Below are 15,656 nucleotides of genomic sequence, written 5' to 3'. Positions count from 1 at the left end.
CCTAAAGGATTCTATGATTCTAAACATTTCCACTGAATTTCAGAAAAAAGAAAACCTCACGCTTGAAACACCAATGTGTATCTACTGTATCAACTAGTGTATTAGAGATGCCAACAAATAAAGTAACTGAAAAACAAAGGTTAAACAATCTTATATTTACTGAAAGGAAGCAAAATGGGTTATGTTTTGAACACCCACAGAAAACAACAGTAAGAGGCTGGGTAATGAACTATGTCCTAAGCACAGCAGTCTGCAGATGCTCATGTATATTTTGATGTCTTAGTTCCTAATGCCCGAGACTTACTTCTGTAGAAAGAAATTAGGTAAAACCTTCAAAACATTACTGACTTCATAACTGAAGAGTACAACATAGTTCAATAGTATCTCCAAAAACATATAAATCAAAAAACCCCACACATACCTTTAATCTGTGTGTCATCTACTGCTTTATATTCTGTGCTCTTTATTGCAAGTTCTACACCATATCCAGATAAATACATTTTTCTGGGACTTGGTTTCTGTTGGATGATATTAAAAGAACAGAAAATGTAACTTAAAAAATTGTTATTTATAGGAGATGACCAATATGTAATACTGGAACTTGAAAATTTTATGACAGTCATAACTTAAATTCTTTCAGATTGCAATTCAAAGCACCAAAGGCTACACCAAAGGAATGACAAGAGTCATGTGAGGTATACTGACAGTCCATTGAGAAGGTGTGTAACAGAAAGGACAACTCACGTTCTAAACTGTTATTAATTCCTTTGTATATTTGCCAAAGCTCCAGTATGTTAGGATGAAATTATCTTATCTCTGCACCAGACTGATTATTTTAAAAAGTTTTGGTGAAAGAGTTAATCCCTTTCTGCAAGGAGGATTAAGAAAACTTATTAAGATATCACTGCTAAAACTAGGTTGCTTATTAAAAACAAATAACAAGTATTTCTAACTTTGGAGTGGAAACTTTCAATAGCGTAATTACTGAGAGCATATTTATTCCTGAAAATGGGCCTTAATTTGTCAAAAATGTATGAAAATCCCATTCAAAAATGAATGAAAATCCCCTCTCCGAAATGCAATTTTCACATGCACAGCAGCAATACCTTGAAAGCCGTTCACCTTTACCACACAATTTTTAAGAATCATTCTGTATTGAGAATTCTCCAGCCCACGGCTGGAAACCCAGCAGGGTTGGGGGTTTTCTCTGTTGGTCCTCCAAGGAAATCTCAGTGCAGAGAGATCTCTTAAGCAGTCTCAATGATACTGGCAAAAAATGACAGCAGAAAGACTGTACCTCTTCTGCTCTCAATGCTCCCTCTTCTGGCATTTAAGGTAAAAAAAGGATGGAGAATCCGGTTCAGTGGGAACCAAAGAATAAAAATGGAGGTTGTGAGGAAGAAAAGGGAAGAGCAGTCTGAAGAAAGAAAAAGTGCACGAAGGACAACAAAAAATTTGGGGGGGGCCATGCTCTGGTGCATAAGCTGCTCAGAGCAAGGAGACTGTAGGTATTTCATTGAAATAAAAGTGCATAAAAGAACATGAAGTTCAGTAAAAACTCTACCCCACTAAACTCAATTTAAGACTGGTTTCCTCAAATTCTTTACTTCATTACTGTGAGCAACCAACATAAAGTCATCCACAAACTATGCATCTCATCTCCCTGATGCCTGGTCTACAGGAATCACAGCAACCTTTCACTCCACCAGATTATTCTTGTATTAGTCACACTATTTGAGAGCTGCACTTGGAATATAAATTCCAAAAACCTTCCAATAACCAAAACTTGGGACAACATAGTTCCACGTACTGGGTGTTTGGTTTTTTGTTTTGTTTTTCAGGGAGAAGAATAAGTTCAGAACAGCATTCAAAGACATTAAAATACTGACACTGTGGAATACAAGCACTGAAAAAATGGTCAGTGATGTCGACTGTGATAGCTGATACTGCTGTACTACAATGAATAGATGAGATTATACAGAGAGTATATAAAATTGTAAGTATGATTAGTTATTTTTCAACTTGATTCTCTACTCTACTTCCCATTTCTCTAATTCTTGTTACTAATACGTTCAGTCTGCTGCACCAAGATGCACACAAGATCATCATAATAGGTTCAAAAACTAGACACATAACTGAAAAAAGATATTTCAAGATCAGTCAATGGTGCAAACAGCATTTGCATGCAGCATTAGAGATTATCATCATGTATTTCCAGCTTCAAGATTTGTATTAGGTGAATCACTTCACTTAGAAGGTTTTAAAATTAGAATATGTATTGCACATGATTTAGGCAAATGCAAAAATAAATGTAGAAAATGTGTTTGGTCAAAAAGCAAGAAAAATAAAGAGAAGATAACAGTTTCCTGGACCAATGTTCATTTGAGTTGCATACCTGAATGTAATGCCGGAGAACATAAACAATTTCCTCCCTTTGCGCCTTCTCGGATAGAATTTTGTGGAATCTGACGAAGTCTTTTGTACCCATTTCTGCATAAAGAATAACCACTGGTCCATCCTCTTTGAGAGCTGGGAATTTATGATCTCCCTTAAAAAGATATGGCCTGGGTCTGGTTTTAAAAAACAAATGATTGTGATACTATATATTCAGAACAGAAATTAAAGCAGTGGCCGTTTTTCTACTTCATGATTGAAAAAACTAGTAAGGGTTTGTATGCTATAAGCATAAAAGCTATGTTAAAATAATTACAAAATAATCATGAATGCTCACAAACAAACGTAGAAGACCAAATCTGCAAACTGAAAAAACTGCATCAGTGATAAAGACTGTATTTGATCAAATCACAACGGAAAGAGCAAATGAAAAGCACAGCACTGAGATTTTCTGCAAGTCGGTTACAGCTTGAAGCTTTCAATTTAAGCTTTTAATTTAAGTGATGCATCACATCTATTAGAGATGTGCAGAGCAATCAGTGAGTAACCGAGTAGCAGAGGGATACTCAGTGAATTTTGAGCAAGCTACTAACACAGAGGGAAACTACCTGGGTTTATGCATCTTTAATAACCATCATGCTCTGTAAATTTAGCTAATTTTGCAAATGTTGTCAGCCTACTTATGCTCCTTATTGGAAGCCATGTCTCGCAAAGTTACACTTTTATACCTGCAATGATTTCTTAGGTGACTTGCAAACAACTTCTGGGATGGGAAAGATGGAAAAGTAACAGAAGATTGAGTAATACACTCAAGGTGCTTATTATTGATGAGTACACTTCTTTGTCAAAGTTGCCTTTGCACAGTCCCACTTGGAAGGCTGGTAAACTCCCTCCGAACCTCTCCAAGACAAGTGCAGGAACACTAACCCAACAGCCACTACAGAAACGTCTGTAACAGATGCTCATTGGAAAGTCATACTGGAAAGGGCTGAGCAGAACTCCCCATGCCACGCCTTCCGTGATGCAAGGCTTGGGAATATCTTTAATATAAAATCAGAGAATAATTTGCACTGCAAAGGACCTTTGGAGGTCTGTTCCAAACCCTCACTCCAAGCAGGGCCAATTTGTACGAGGTTATGCAGGACCTTAGCTTCAGCATCCTGTGTAAGCTTGGTAGGTGTGCAATCGAAGACCACATTTCTGAGGCAGAGACAAAGGAGGAGCCTGGTTTGAAAATTAACTTGGAGCATGCAGCCCAGTGTCACAGATGTATCAGGCAAGTTTTCCCCATCATCACAGGACAAGACAAAGTAGATGTCATCGAGAAGTCTGAACCAACTCTTGAATGACTAAGGTCTCTTCAAGAACAGATCCAGATTTGCCCCAGTGAGAGCATACATACGACATGTGACTTGTGCAATCTCCTTCTCATATCTGGAGACAAGAATGGCCACTTCAGTCACTTATACAGAGTTGAAAACCTAAATTGAGGGAGCTTCTCATTCCTTAACTAGTCACTTAGGTATAGCAGAATGACTCGTGCTCTCAAAAGGTGGCTATCAAGTGCTGCCGTGACTTTCTTGAACACTGACAGTCTCAAAGGAAGCTTTTTATACTATAATGAACATGCTTCAATAAAAAATTAAGTGCTGCAGTGAAGTAACACTGCAGAGGACTACCATAATGACCTTGGATTGGAGAATTAAAGCATTCAGCCCTTGTAAATCCAAGATAAGCTCCATTCTCTGTTTCTCTTTGACAATGAATAGTAGTCAGAAGGAATAGATTCTCTCGCTCTTAGAGCTGAAAGCTAATTAATTAACTTCCTCTGTAAGAGATTCTCATGAGAAGGCTGCATGAGAGACAAGGAATAGCAGTTGGGCAGATAAAAAAAGATTAAAAAAACCCCAAACCCATGGATGTGGAGTTCAGCATTCACTAACCAGTTACTGGGGTAGTACAGGGAACTGTATACTTGCCCAGCTAGTGGCCACAATGGGATGTAGAAGGGATGTGATGGACAGAAGACAGCAGACATGCATACTGACAAACCTTCTAAGGCACCAATTGTTTTGAGCTAAATGGGACTCCCATCAGTGCTTCTGCTCTGGAGAGCAGTAGCCCCAGAGATCTTAGGGTTGAGGACAGTTAGCAAGATAAGCAACAATGCCAACCATTTCACCATTGAAGATCTTCCTTTGACACATCCAGAGCCCTTGAGCAGCCCATTGCACCTCCACACCAAATACCTCAAATCAGAGCCATGCAGTCCATTGCAACGTGGCTGAAAGCACAACAGAGCCAGTCGCAGCAGATGCTGCATCAAGCAAAACCTTCATCTTGACATGCATGACAGACCACTTGTTAACCACACAGAAAAGAACCAGAGCACAGCCCTATCTGTATCACCTAGGCTAAACATCTCCAGCACAAGTAAAACATCTGCTATCCAGAGTACAACTGGAAATGATAGCAGAAACATCACCTGAAGGTGAACATCTTTTTCTCAAAGTCTAGCTCCACTCAAATATTTGAGTGATGCAGCTACTTTTGGAATGGGGAGGAGAGGAAGTTTATGAAGATTTTTTTCTTGCAGCTCTGAAGGTTGTCATGTGACTTGTGAACACAAAACTATTCAAAACACATGAACAATTTAATAGAAGGAACTTCAGTTTTGTTGTGAGTTCTTAATGTTTAAAAGTTCTTAACGTTAAGTTTAACTCTTTCAATTTGGAAACAAAACTATTCAAAACACATGAACAATTTAATAGAAGGAACTTCAGTTTTGTTGTGAGTTCTTAAAGTTAATGTTTAAAAGTTCTTAATGTTAAGTTTAACTCTTTAAATTTGGAATATTTCAGGATTCTACGCTTAATTATTTGTTTAGCATTGTGATTTTCCAGAATGTTGTCAATTTGAGGATAGTCTCTCCAGAAAGGAGGATGTGCTGAATCCAGTCAACTGCTTTAGAAGATTAGTATTCAGACACTGTGCTAAAATGTTACTGTCTTGTGGTGCATTAATATCTGACCAGAAGAATTCAACATAATTTTAAAAGCCATAATACAGTACAAATAATTTATGTAAAAAAAGGGACACATTTAGGAGAATATTTAGGCAGAATATAATAGTTCAAAATTGGACATTGCAAACTAGACAGTGAAGTGTTTTTGCAAAAACCTTGGCTATTGACTAAGGAAAAAACAATGACTTAGTAGATTGTAATTGTATCAACAGACTCGGAAAATACCATAAATCACACATGGAGAATAGAAAATTCTTTTCAGAAGCAATCATCCCCAAAGAGACAAATGTATACATTTTAAGGTTTTTTTTTTCCCCAATTTATGTTTGATAGAAAGCAAAATCCAAGAAATATGCTCTACTACATCATTTTTCAGCTCCACATATCTCCACAAAGTGGCTGAGGGTATGTATATCATAGGCCCTTAACTATTGCAGGAAAAAACAAAACAAAACAAAACAAAAATGTTACACACAAGTCTTGAAAAAATATTTTTTTTCTTAAGAGAGACTAAACATTTTGCTTTCATTATTTTGTTATTATTTGATATTTTGATATGTTCTACATATTTTATTTCACAGCTCAAATTCATTCTGGACTGATGCTAGTTTCCACAAGACAAAGTCTGCAGAAAGGCTGGATAGGTGCCAAGGCTGGCATAAGGTGAGGAAAGAGTATGCCAGCTGAGGTAAACTCCTCTCCCACTCCTGTTCCAAGCCCTTGCAACCCAAAAATCCTCAAATGCAATGGCAGTGACTACACAGAAATGTCTGTCAGCAGAAGCACTGTCTCAGATGCATTAAATGATATGTTTGTATAGAAATTAAACTGAAACTTGACTATGCCATACCAAAACCAGGGAAGAAATACTAAATTGTCCTCGTGGTTGGAGGAGCAAATCTCTATGATTTCATTTTAAAATCCTACTTTGACTTATAACTGATGAATTTTCGTAACAGTAAGCCTTTAAGGTATTCCAAAATAAAAATGCTGTTAAAATAACATACTTTAAATGATTATGTCTTTAATCCAGCAAACCGAAAATTACAGGCTTGGCATTATCTAGTAAATAAAACATTAAATTTCAAAATACTACCAAGTATATATGCAATAATACATTTTCTTCTTTAGTAACCTATTTTTCCTCTTAAACAAGATCATTACATTTACCTCTTAGTAGCCTTCTTCAGAAGCTTTTTTATTTCATTAGTCTTACAGGTGTGCTTCCCATGGATAACCACAAACACACTGCAGCCTTCTGGTGGAGGTTCATCAGCTGCAATCTAATATTTCAACAATTATACTCAACCAGAATGCTTTGATTGCACTTCAACTTAAACTCACATCCCCTTGATTAAAACAAACTCAACAGCTGCCATTGAGTTGTGTTTCTAATTAAGCCATTCAAAATTTGGTACATGTGAAAATATTAGAAGATGAAGACATTATAACCTTTGTGAGATTTAGTCTATCAAATGCAGTCATACTGCAGAAACTTCAACTCCCCTGATGTTCTGTAAAGACAGGGCTGAGAAACCTCCTCCACGAGCTGAAATCACAGCCTTTACTCTGAGACATTTTTAATTTTAGTTGCTGTCAGCAATCATGTTAATGTACAAAGATTTGACTGCTAACTAATAAATCCGAAAGAATTAACATCAATTTTTCGTTCTTTCACCATCCCACTCCCCCAACTTTAAAAAACAAAAAAAAAAACCAAAAAAAAACCAAAAAAAACCAAAAAAAAAAAAAAAAAAAAAAAAAAATAACCCAAAAAAAAAAAAAAAAAAAAAAAAAAATAACCCAAAAAAAAAAAAAAAAAAAAAAAAAAACCACTTCCATTCAGCTATTCCCATGTAAAGTGGGAATCATGTGACTGCATGTCAAGGACTCTGGATTCACAAGCTTAAATATAAAAACGAAAAGATATGAGTCTGAGATGATATTCCTCCAGAGAACACTGGTAAAAGCCTCTAACTTTATTCACAGCTGATTATCATTCAGAAACATGGATTTCTCACTTTATCTGTGAGGTGGCACTGCTAAAAGGAGGAGGAGGAGCAGTTTTAGGCTATCGACAGAATTTACATCTTCTCACTTTCATTAACAAAATTGATATTTGACTATTCTATTTTTCAACTTTTTGAATACTAAAATAATGAGAAAGCTGAGAAGTCTACTAAATAAGATAAGATCTTTTCCAACCTAGATGATTCTGTGATTCTATGAATAAATGACTTGAAGCTACAGGAAATTTCCTACTCTGGGAATGTCTGAACTCCCGTAGGATTATTTAATGCAATGCAAAAAAAAACCCACAACATGAGATTTGTAAATGAACAATTTCAAAAATCCTACCCTGAAAATAATCCTATCAATAAAATTAAACATGAATATTTGTTCCTGTGAATATAACCATCTTATAAAGCATCATCAGCTTTATAAATGGATCATGTCTGATTGCAAACATCCACATACATATAATAATGAACATACTTTGCAGCCAAAATACAATGTAAAGCCATGCACCAAACGTATCAGATAATACAGTCACCTGCTGAAACATCTGAATAGTTGGAGAATATGCCCGTATGGAAAGCGCAAACTTCAACAGATTTACTTGCAAATTGGATAAAAATTGTCCTGCTTTCTTCAAGATTAAATTGTAGTACGAATACTCTGAATCTGTTGAAGAGAAAAAAAAAAAGAGGCAAACTTTCAGTATTTAGTCATAAATGATGTGGCATATCTACCTCTGCTACATAACAGGCAAATATTATGTTAACACTGCTTGGCAGTTCAAAAGCCTTCAATGTTGTCCAGTGATAATTGTTTCCTTCACTACCAATTCTAAAGGCCTAATGCAACTTAAACGAAAGTGAGTGCAATAGCACTAATTAACATCTAAATAGTTTCCAGCGATGCTGAAATTCACTCAGTAACATCTCTTCGAACACACAGAAAGTACTGAATAGAGCTTTTACATTTATTTCTGTTTGTCAAGTATATGTTAGCTTTTTAACACAAATTTTGAAGGTTACTTACATGCAACCAGTACTATTTTACAAACTATTTCTTCACATTTAGTCTTGGAACGCTCCAACTAGGCAACTTAAATAAAAATCTTGTAAATGTGACATTCTTTGGGCTACTCTTGCATATCTTGTTTCTTCCTTAAAGATACTTCAGAGTATGAGAATGGATGCACTAGACGAAGTGGTTTTGCCCCTCCCTGCAAATCTCACCTTCTCAAGTCTAAAATTAGGACTTCACGTAAGAAGAAAGGTAGATGATGTCTGGGAATGACAGAAGTAATAACAAAGAACACAGGTTGGAAATGATTAACCTTCATTTTTTTCTTCTAGAGGCATATTCAAGTGAATATTCTCATGCTGTCCTTGGACTGTAAGGCAAGAAAGCCTAATCAGAAACAAGTTCTATTATCAAGTTGTGAAAAAAACCAGTATGTGTTTAAGGAATTGTGATTTAATCCCAGCGAGCAACTCAAGACCATGCAGCTGATTGCCCACTCCTCCACCCCTGGTGGCCTGAGAAGCAGAATCAGAGAAGCAGTGTAACTTGTGGGTTGTGATAAGAACAATTTAATAATTTCAATAATGATACTGAAAAGGAACGTTAATGTTACATAAGGAGGCTAACAAAAGGAGAGAGAAATAAACCCCAAGAAAGACAAGTGATGCACAATGCAACTGCTCAGCATTGGCTGACCAATGCCCAGGTGGTCCCCAAGCAGCAAGCTGCCCACCCCTCAGTCAAGTGCCCCCAGTTTATACACTGAGCACGATGTTCCGTGTTATGGAATAACCCTTTGGTTGGTTCAGGTCAGCTGTCCTCACCATGCTCCCTCCCAATTTCTTGTGCGCCTCCTCTGCTGGCAGAGCACCAGAAATTTAAAAGTCCTTAACTTGGGCTAAGCACTCCTTGGCAAAAACTAAATCATCAGCATGTTACTGACATTGTTCTCACACCAAATCCAAAACACAGTACATGTTATTCAAATATTCTCCTACAATAGTGAAAATGTGCAGCAAAAGCAGAGTGAGTTGTTGATAGGAATCATTCTAGCTGTCCAGTTTGACTTTCTGTGTTCTTAGGTCAACACCATACTTTAAAGGTGCTCTTCCTGTGAGAGTGGAATGATTGTCCCAGTAGGAAACCACTTTAGGGGTCCAAAGTAGAACCAAGGTTTTACAGTGTGAAAACCACCTCGTGATTTAACCTGCCAGATTTTACCTGCCCCAGCTGCAGTAGATCTCATAAGTACATGTATCAAAAGACAACACAACAATCAAATTTCTATTCCCTCAGCACAGTCCGGGTTCCAGTAAAACATTAGACTATATACAATAGCCCTGCAAGCCATAGTTTTGGAAATACCCATCAACTGCTCCCAGCAGTTCTGTAAACATTTTTGTAACTAAGTACTTCCATCCTCTCAGTTCCCTCTTCACAACCCCGAACCTCCTTTTCTTCTTAAAGCTTCTAGGATCTCCTTTCCCACTTTTCTGCACTTTTAAAAACTAATTATTTAAAAAGGCTGAGTTTGCTGTAATTGTAATTCACTAAAAAAAAAAAAAAAAAAATCTAAGATTACAAAAGTGCATATGATCTGCATTTCCAGGAAGCTGCCTTCCCATAAATTGTATATGATCATGTCTAACATTAGATTCAACGGATTAAAAACTCATCTCATATATGTTTTCTAGACCTACACATAACTCAGTCAGAACTCAAGTTATATAAATTTGGCTTCACACATTCTAAGCAGTGAATGTAAAAAAATTTGGAAGTGGCAAAGACTTCCAGATTGAAAAGTCTTTCCAATAACTATAGTTTTAAATTTTCTTCAAATTATCTCCACAAAAATAAAAATTAGGTCTGAAATATCTGCCTCTCTACTCAACCCCAAATAACATCCTACTGAACACAAAGAAGAGTTATTAAACATACAGTCCTAAAGATACTACCTTAAAATATTTTTACCCCAAGTCTTTAAATTCTTCGGCTTACAAATTCCAGCTGTGCATGGACTGCTGCAATAAAGCAGCTAACATTTTTGCTCTGGAAGATGATTACAACAACGATGACTTTAATAAGTAGAAAAAAAAGATTAAAAAAAAAAAGATTTGTCATGCTATCAAAAGTGATAGTACAACATACTGACAAGGTTATACTTATTAAGTCATGCATCCACTCCTACTGCTTCAGCTTATATTAGCACTGCTGGCTTCATTCAGATTACAACTGTGCTTTAAATTTTTGCAAGACACATTAATCCACATCAAATGCTATATGACCCACCTAATGCAGAAACATTTTTTAAAAGTTTAATACACACAGAGGTATGGTTTCAGTTTCAGAAATTATTTTCACATAATACTGCTCCTTGAAACTTGGTAACTACTTGCCCTCTAGGCACCTTTAAACACTGCACCCTAAGCCAAAGAGTCAAAGTCATAATAAATTTCTTAGGATGTTAAAGGGAACCATGGAGAAACAGATGCTTCTGGTCATAAAATGCTGAATAATAGCATATTACCACTAAATTCACTAACAAAGTTGATTTTAAAATAAATGGGATAAAAATAAGTAAATGGGATACAGCTCCGTATTTCAGCCATCTGAACGCATGTGTATGAGCTACATTTCTGTAAACCTCCATTCTAGACAAGAGAGATACAACCCAGCAGCCAATAAAACCTGAAAAACTATTTATCTTACTCTAAAGATCCCTAAAGTTGCCAGCTGAAGAGCTCTCTCAACTCCTGTAGCCAAAATGATCAGATTGACTACAATGAGAACTGAGCAGCTACCTCAGCAGACTCGTATTTAAACATCCACACTGACTACCCACAATCTACAGCAGCATCTCACATCCCAGGTAGATTAAAAACAACTACAGAACAATCACAAAAGGAAAAGTAAAGGTCTGTATCACAGTTCCTCAGATCCCACACACAGGCACAAGATGCATGTAAACTCATCATATGCTGGTGGCCCACAGGAGAATTCAAGGTAATGAGGCACAGGAGGTAGGGAGAGTAAACATAAGGGATGTAATTAGTCAGAAGAGGACAGGGTGATGAGCTCATTATTTTGAGGGATGGGAGTATGGGGATTGTTCCAACTGCACAGAGGTGTGTATCTGTATCTACAGACCAGCTGGGGAATTAGAGAACAGCAGTTCAAGCAGTCACTGGCCACTCAAATTCCTATGACATTCAAGCAAGAATCCAGTAGAGAGGGAACACTATTTTGTTGCATGATTGTTATGAAAGTGCCATACTTGTGAAATTGATTCCTCTCCATCTTCAAGGTTGATACCTATGTAAAAAATACTGATCTAATTTAGTTGTGAATAATGTGTACTCTTCTAAATGAGAACAAATAATTTGCATGATTGTTGTTTATATGTAATATATGGCCATATTATTTTCAGAGAAAATAGCCTCCCTATTAACACATTACTGTGGTTTGTTTTGTTTTGTTTTTTTTTTTCTAAAGTATGTATTTAAAAGGTTGCTGAAAATTCAATATATAAAATGAACCACTTGGGAAGACAGTAAACACTCAAGTTGTAATTAGCTGGCAGGGAACTAGCTACTTAGCTTCACTCTGTATTCCTAAATTAACCTTTGGAGATATAAAAGCAGCAGCAAGTTTAAAATGCAGTCTTCTGTGTTTTGTAACTGTGCTGTTTTAAACACTAAATTTTTGCAGCTTTCATTTCTTTGTAACATACATGCAACCCAAAAGAGCATAACTTGCATTTTCAAATCTTCCACAAGTCTGGCAGCAAGTAGGCTGCATATTAAGTAGCCATGCACAACACTGTCCATGGTGCCTGAAGACCTCACTTTAACTAGACAGTGTGTCCCATCGATGGTTTTCATAGGGTGTAATCCCAATGATGCCTATGTTTACTTGAGTTCGTATTAAAGAAATTGCTAAAACAACCAAGTACATCATCAGACTAAATGTTTTACCAAATTCCACATACATTGTTCCTACCAAATCCACTAAATTGCCACATATATCATAGCTGAACAGACTACTACTAGACCTAATATTTTAAATGAGCAATTTAACAACAGACGTTGATTTGGCTATTCTAAATTTAAAATAACAAGTTTTGAGAACTGATAAGCAATGGATTGGAAAACATCCAAGCGGTGATGTAAAAGAAAAAAGCCAAAATTTTATTTTTTTAAGTTACCTTTTAACTTTAATATTTCATGATTTTTCTGAAACACTCAACAGTAGGCTGAGATTCAAATCTACCATCCAATTCCCCCACAAGCCTAGCTTTTCAGCTTCAATTCTGCTACTTCTGTAGCTTCTATGAAAATATTTCTATGTAAAAATAATGCTTTTATTTCCCAGTTATGTATCCTATCTACTCTTGATATCATCCAGAGCAGAAGCATAAAGTCAGTTACCCCAACCAATCCTTTTTAAGCCAGATGCTTTGATTTGCTCAAGTAGTTATTTTCCCCATCAGCCTTAATGCATCACCAACATCCCTCTCTGTCAATGTCTTGACATGCAACAGCTAAGACGGAATCCCCTTTCCACACCATCCAGAGAACCAACTTCTCCTCAAAGGTACACTATTAGACACCTCTCAGTAACTGTGTCACTCCATATTTCAGCATCAGTATTCTTTACTGTAACTGATCATTTTATTGTAGCTGTCTAATGCAGAACTCTCTACTGAAAGTGGCTCATCTTTGCCTGGATACGTACAATGCTCATAACATATCTATTTAATTTTCAGTATATTGTCTTTAGTAAGACACTCCAAGTTGGAAGAATCAATATTGATGTGGTTTTGTCACTAAATAACTACTTTTCCTCTAAACCCAGATCTTTCCTTCTCCTCCTATTCATAGAGTTGAATATCACACAACTATAATCCCAGTTCTTTGTACATCTTCTGGTTCTACTACAGCCTTTCTAAAGGGATGACGAGGAAAACACAGGGAGACAGTGAAGCAGAGCATCATGCTTTGCTAAACACAAAAGCATATTGTGGAATCATAAGCAGAAAAATGTTATTTACCTTGTGGGTCCCTGCCCCTTTGCTAGTAATTTTTTAGGTCTATCAGCTCCTTTGGGCATTTCTGAGCACTCAAATAAGTCTCACTGACCTGTCCACATGGACACCACAATCTCTTTTTGACTTGTCTTTAGTCAGTCACAATTGTTGAAGCATGCTGTTTCTTAAGTTCTCTCTCCCATACACAGCATTTTCCACATAACAAGGATTCATTTCTGTCATCTCACACCCACTCTGCCTGCATGATCTTCCTAGAATTTGGGAGCTTTTGACGGTTAATGCAACATTCAGTTTATCTGGAGTCTCTTCTAGCAATATGTTATGACTGTGTTCTGCCAATGACCAGGCCCAACAAAAATGATACCACCACCAGCAGGAAGATGAACCAATACACAGACTGTATTGTATACAAGAAGGACATTCCATGAATGATTGCTGGGGGTACAAACAGATCAATCAGCTGGTACATAATTGACGCCACCCCCAACGATCCCACAAAGGACGTGACTCGTCCCACAACAGGTGGTACAAACAGAGACCCGAGGTTGCCCACAGTTGGCATGGGAAACAGCCAGACCAGAGAGCTGAACATATAAGAGAAAGGTGCCCACATGGTGCCTCTCACCCGATCAGCCCACGTTCCCTGAACCAGGAAGCTCTGGGGAGTGCACTCCACAGACAGACACTCCTGACTCCCTGCAAGTGGTCCCAGCTTTTATCCCCAAGCAGACCCCTGACCTTTGTCAGCTCAGTGCGGGACCCCTGGGGCTCATTTCCCTTCTGGCTCTCCCTGCAGGGCCGGCCGCACCCTGGGGGGAAGCTATAAGGCAAACTCACCCCCTCTGTACGAAGGGCTGTGGGAATCACCCATATGTCAACCTTAATTCAGGGCTCGGGGTTCAAACCCCAGCATTTCAGCCTGCACACTCATGCCTAAAGAACTGCCCCATTCTGAAATAAAGAGCAAAATGAAACTCTCGCCTTATTTTGAAGCTTTTTTCATCTTGTTCATTTATTGACCTACCAAGGAGGTCCAATATTGACCAATCTGTTGTAAAGCCTGGTACCTTTCCAAAGTTTTCATTACCAGGGTAATTTCTAGCAAACTGCTCTCCAAGGTATCTTCTAGGGTTGCTCACTTTTATGCTTCATTTGCTGAATTTGATGCTTTGTTCTTCTCTCCAAACATCTAGCAATATTATTCTGTCTAACCGGGGGGGTTTATATTTATTTTTACAATTATAAACATTTATTCTAAAACATCAATGTGGCTGCTAGAAGACAGTCTTTAGGCCAACACAAGTACTAAAAATGAAAAGAATGACCCAAAACTTTTTTTCCTTTAGTTAGCATTCCCATTTTAGTTATTTGTGGGATCCTCTCCCCTACAAACATGCATCTTAGACAAAACATGAAGTCTGAATATCCCATAAGCTCCTGATGAGTCACATAAGAAGGTACCTTTAATCTTTACACTTCTGTCCCACATTGTGACAGCAGTTCAGTCTGTCTCATCTACCTGCTTTTAGAACTCTTCTACAGGTGGAGCTCTCAGGGGAACACACTCTACTACCTTCTGAAAGAAAACTACCTAGAAAGCAACAGTGGAAGGCTTTACCTGACAGGAACTAGTTAACATGTTAGCTTGATGGTTAAAAGTGAAACACAGTGCAAACTGATATATTAAAAGCAGTATGCCATTTAACTTACCTCCTTGCTTATACACTGTTAATTCTCGTACCGTTTCCAAGAACTGCCAAAACTTCTCATTACCATCTTCTGCAATAAATTCACTGTTTAAAAATAAAAATGAATTGGCCATAGGTTGACTCTATCCAAAAATGTACCACAGTAAAAATCTTCAGTTGTTTCAAGCAACAAATACCCAGCAACAACAAAGTGTTAAGTACTCAATGCCCATTTAACATCTTTGTAGCATGAAACACTGACCAGTGGTATATTTTGGTTAAAAGAAATTTTGAACATCATAATACCAATCTGAACTCAGTAATTGGAACTGTAAAGCAAGCAGAGTATTCCCTGATATGGAAATAAAGTGAAAAACTGTGTTCATTTTTCCATCAGTACTTCAATATTTGGTTACATATAAAAATAAAATCAATTCATCACACAAACTGTATTTCAGAGTTGCTAAAT

At 37.2% G+C, this 15,656-nt stretch overlaps 1 protein-coding gene across 1 annotated transcript; it reads right to left on the bottom strand.

Moving 5' to 3' along the window:
- Window positions 1-421: 421 nt before the first annotated feature.
- Window positions 422-15,321, bottom strand: LOC103780231 (UDP-glucose:glycoprotein glucosyltransferase 2-like; the record flags this gene model as incomplete). Its single annotated transcript, XM_008947890.1, has 5 exons — window positions 15,210-15,321; window positions 7,974-8,104; window positions 6,590-6,702; window positions 2,396-2,570; window positions 422-518 (listed from the first exon to the last, which is right to left on the bottom strand). Coding segments are annotated over exons 1-5 (628 nt in total), but the record flags the coding sequence as incomplete, so codon positions are not given.
- Window positions 15,322-15,656: the final 335 nt, after the last annotated feature.

The sequence above is a fragment of the Merops nubicus genome, unplaced genomic scaffold (genome assembly GCF_000691845.1).
Source record: "Merops nubicus isolate BGI_N331 unplaced genomic scaffold, ASM69184v1 scaffold38449, whole genome shotgun sequence".
NCBI lineage: Eukaryota > Metazoa > Chordata > Aves > Coraciiformes > Meropidae > Merops > Merops nubicus.
This window is presented reverse-complemented; position numbering and strand designations above follow the sequence as displayed.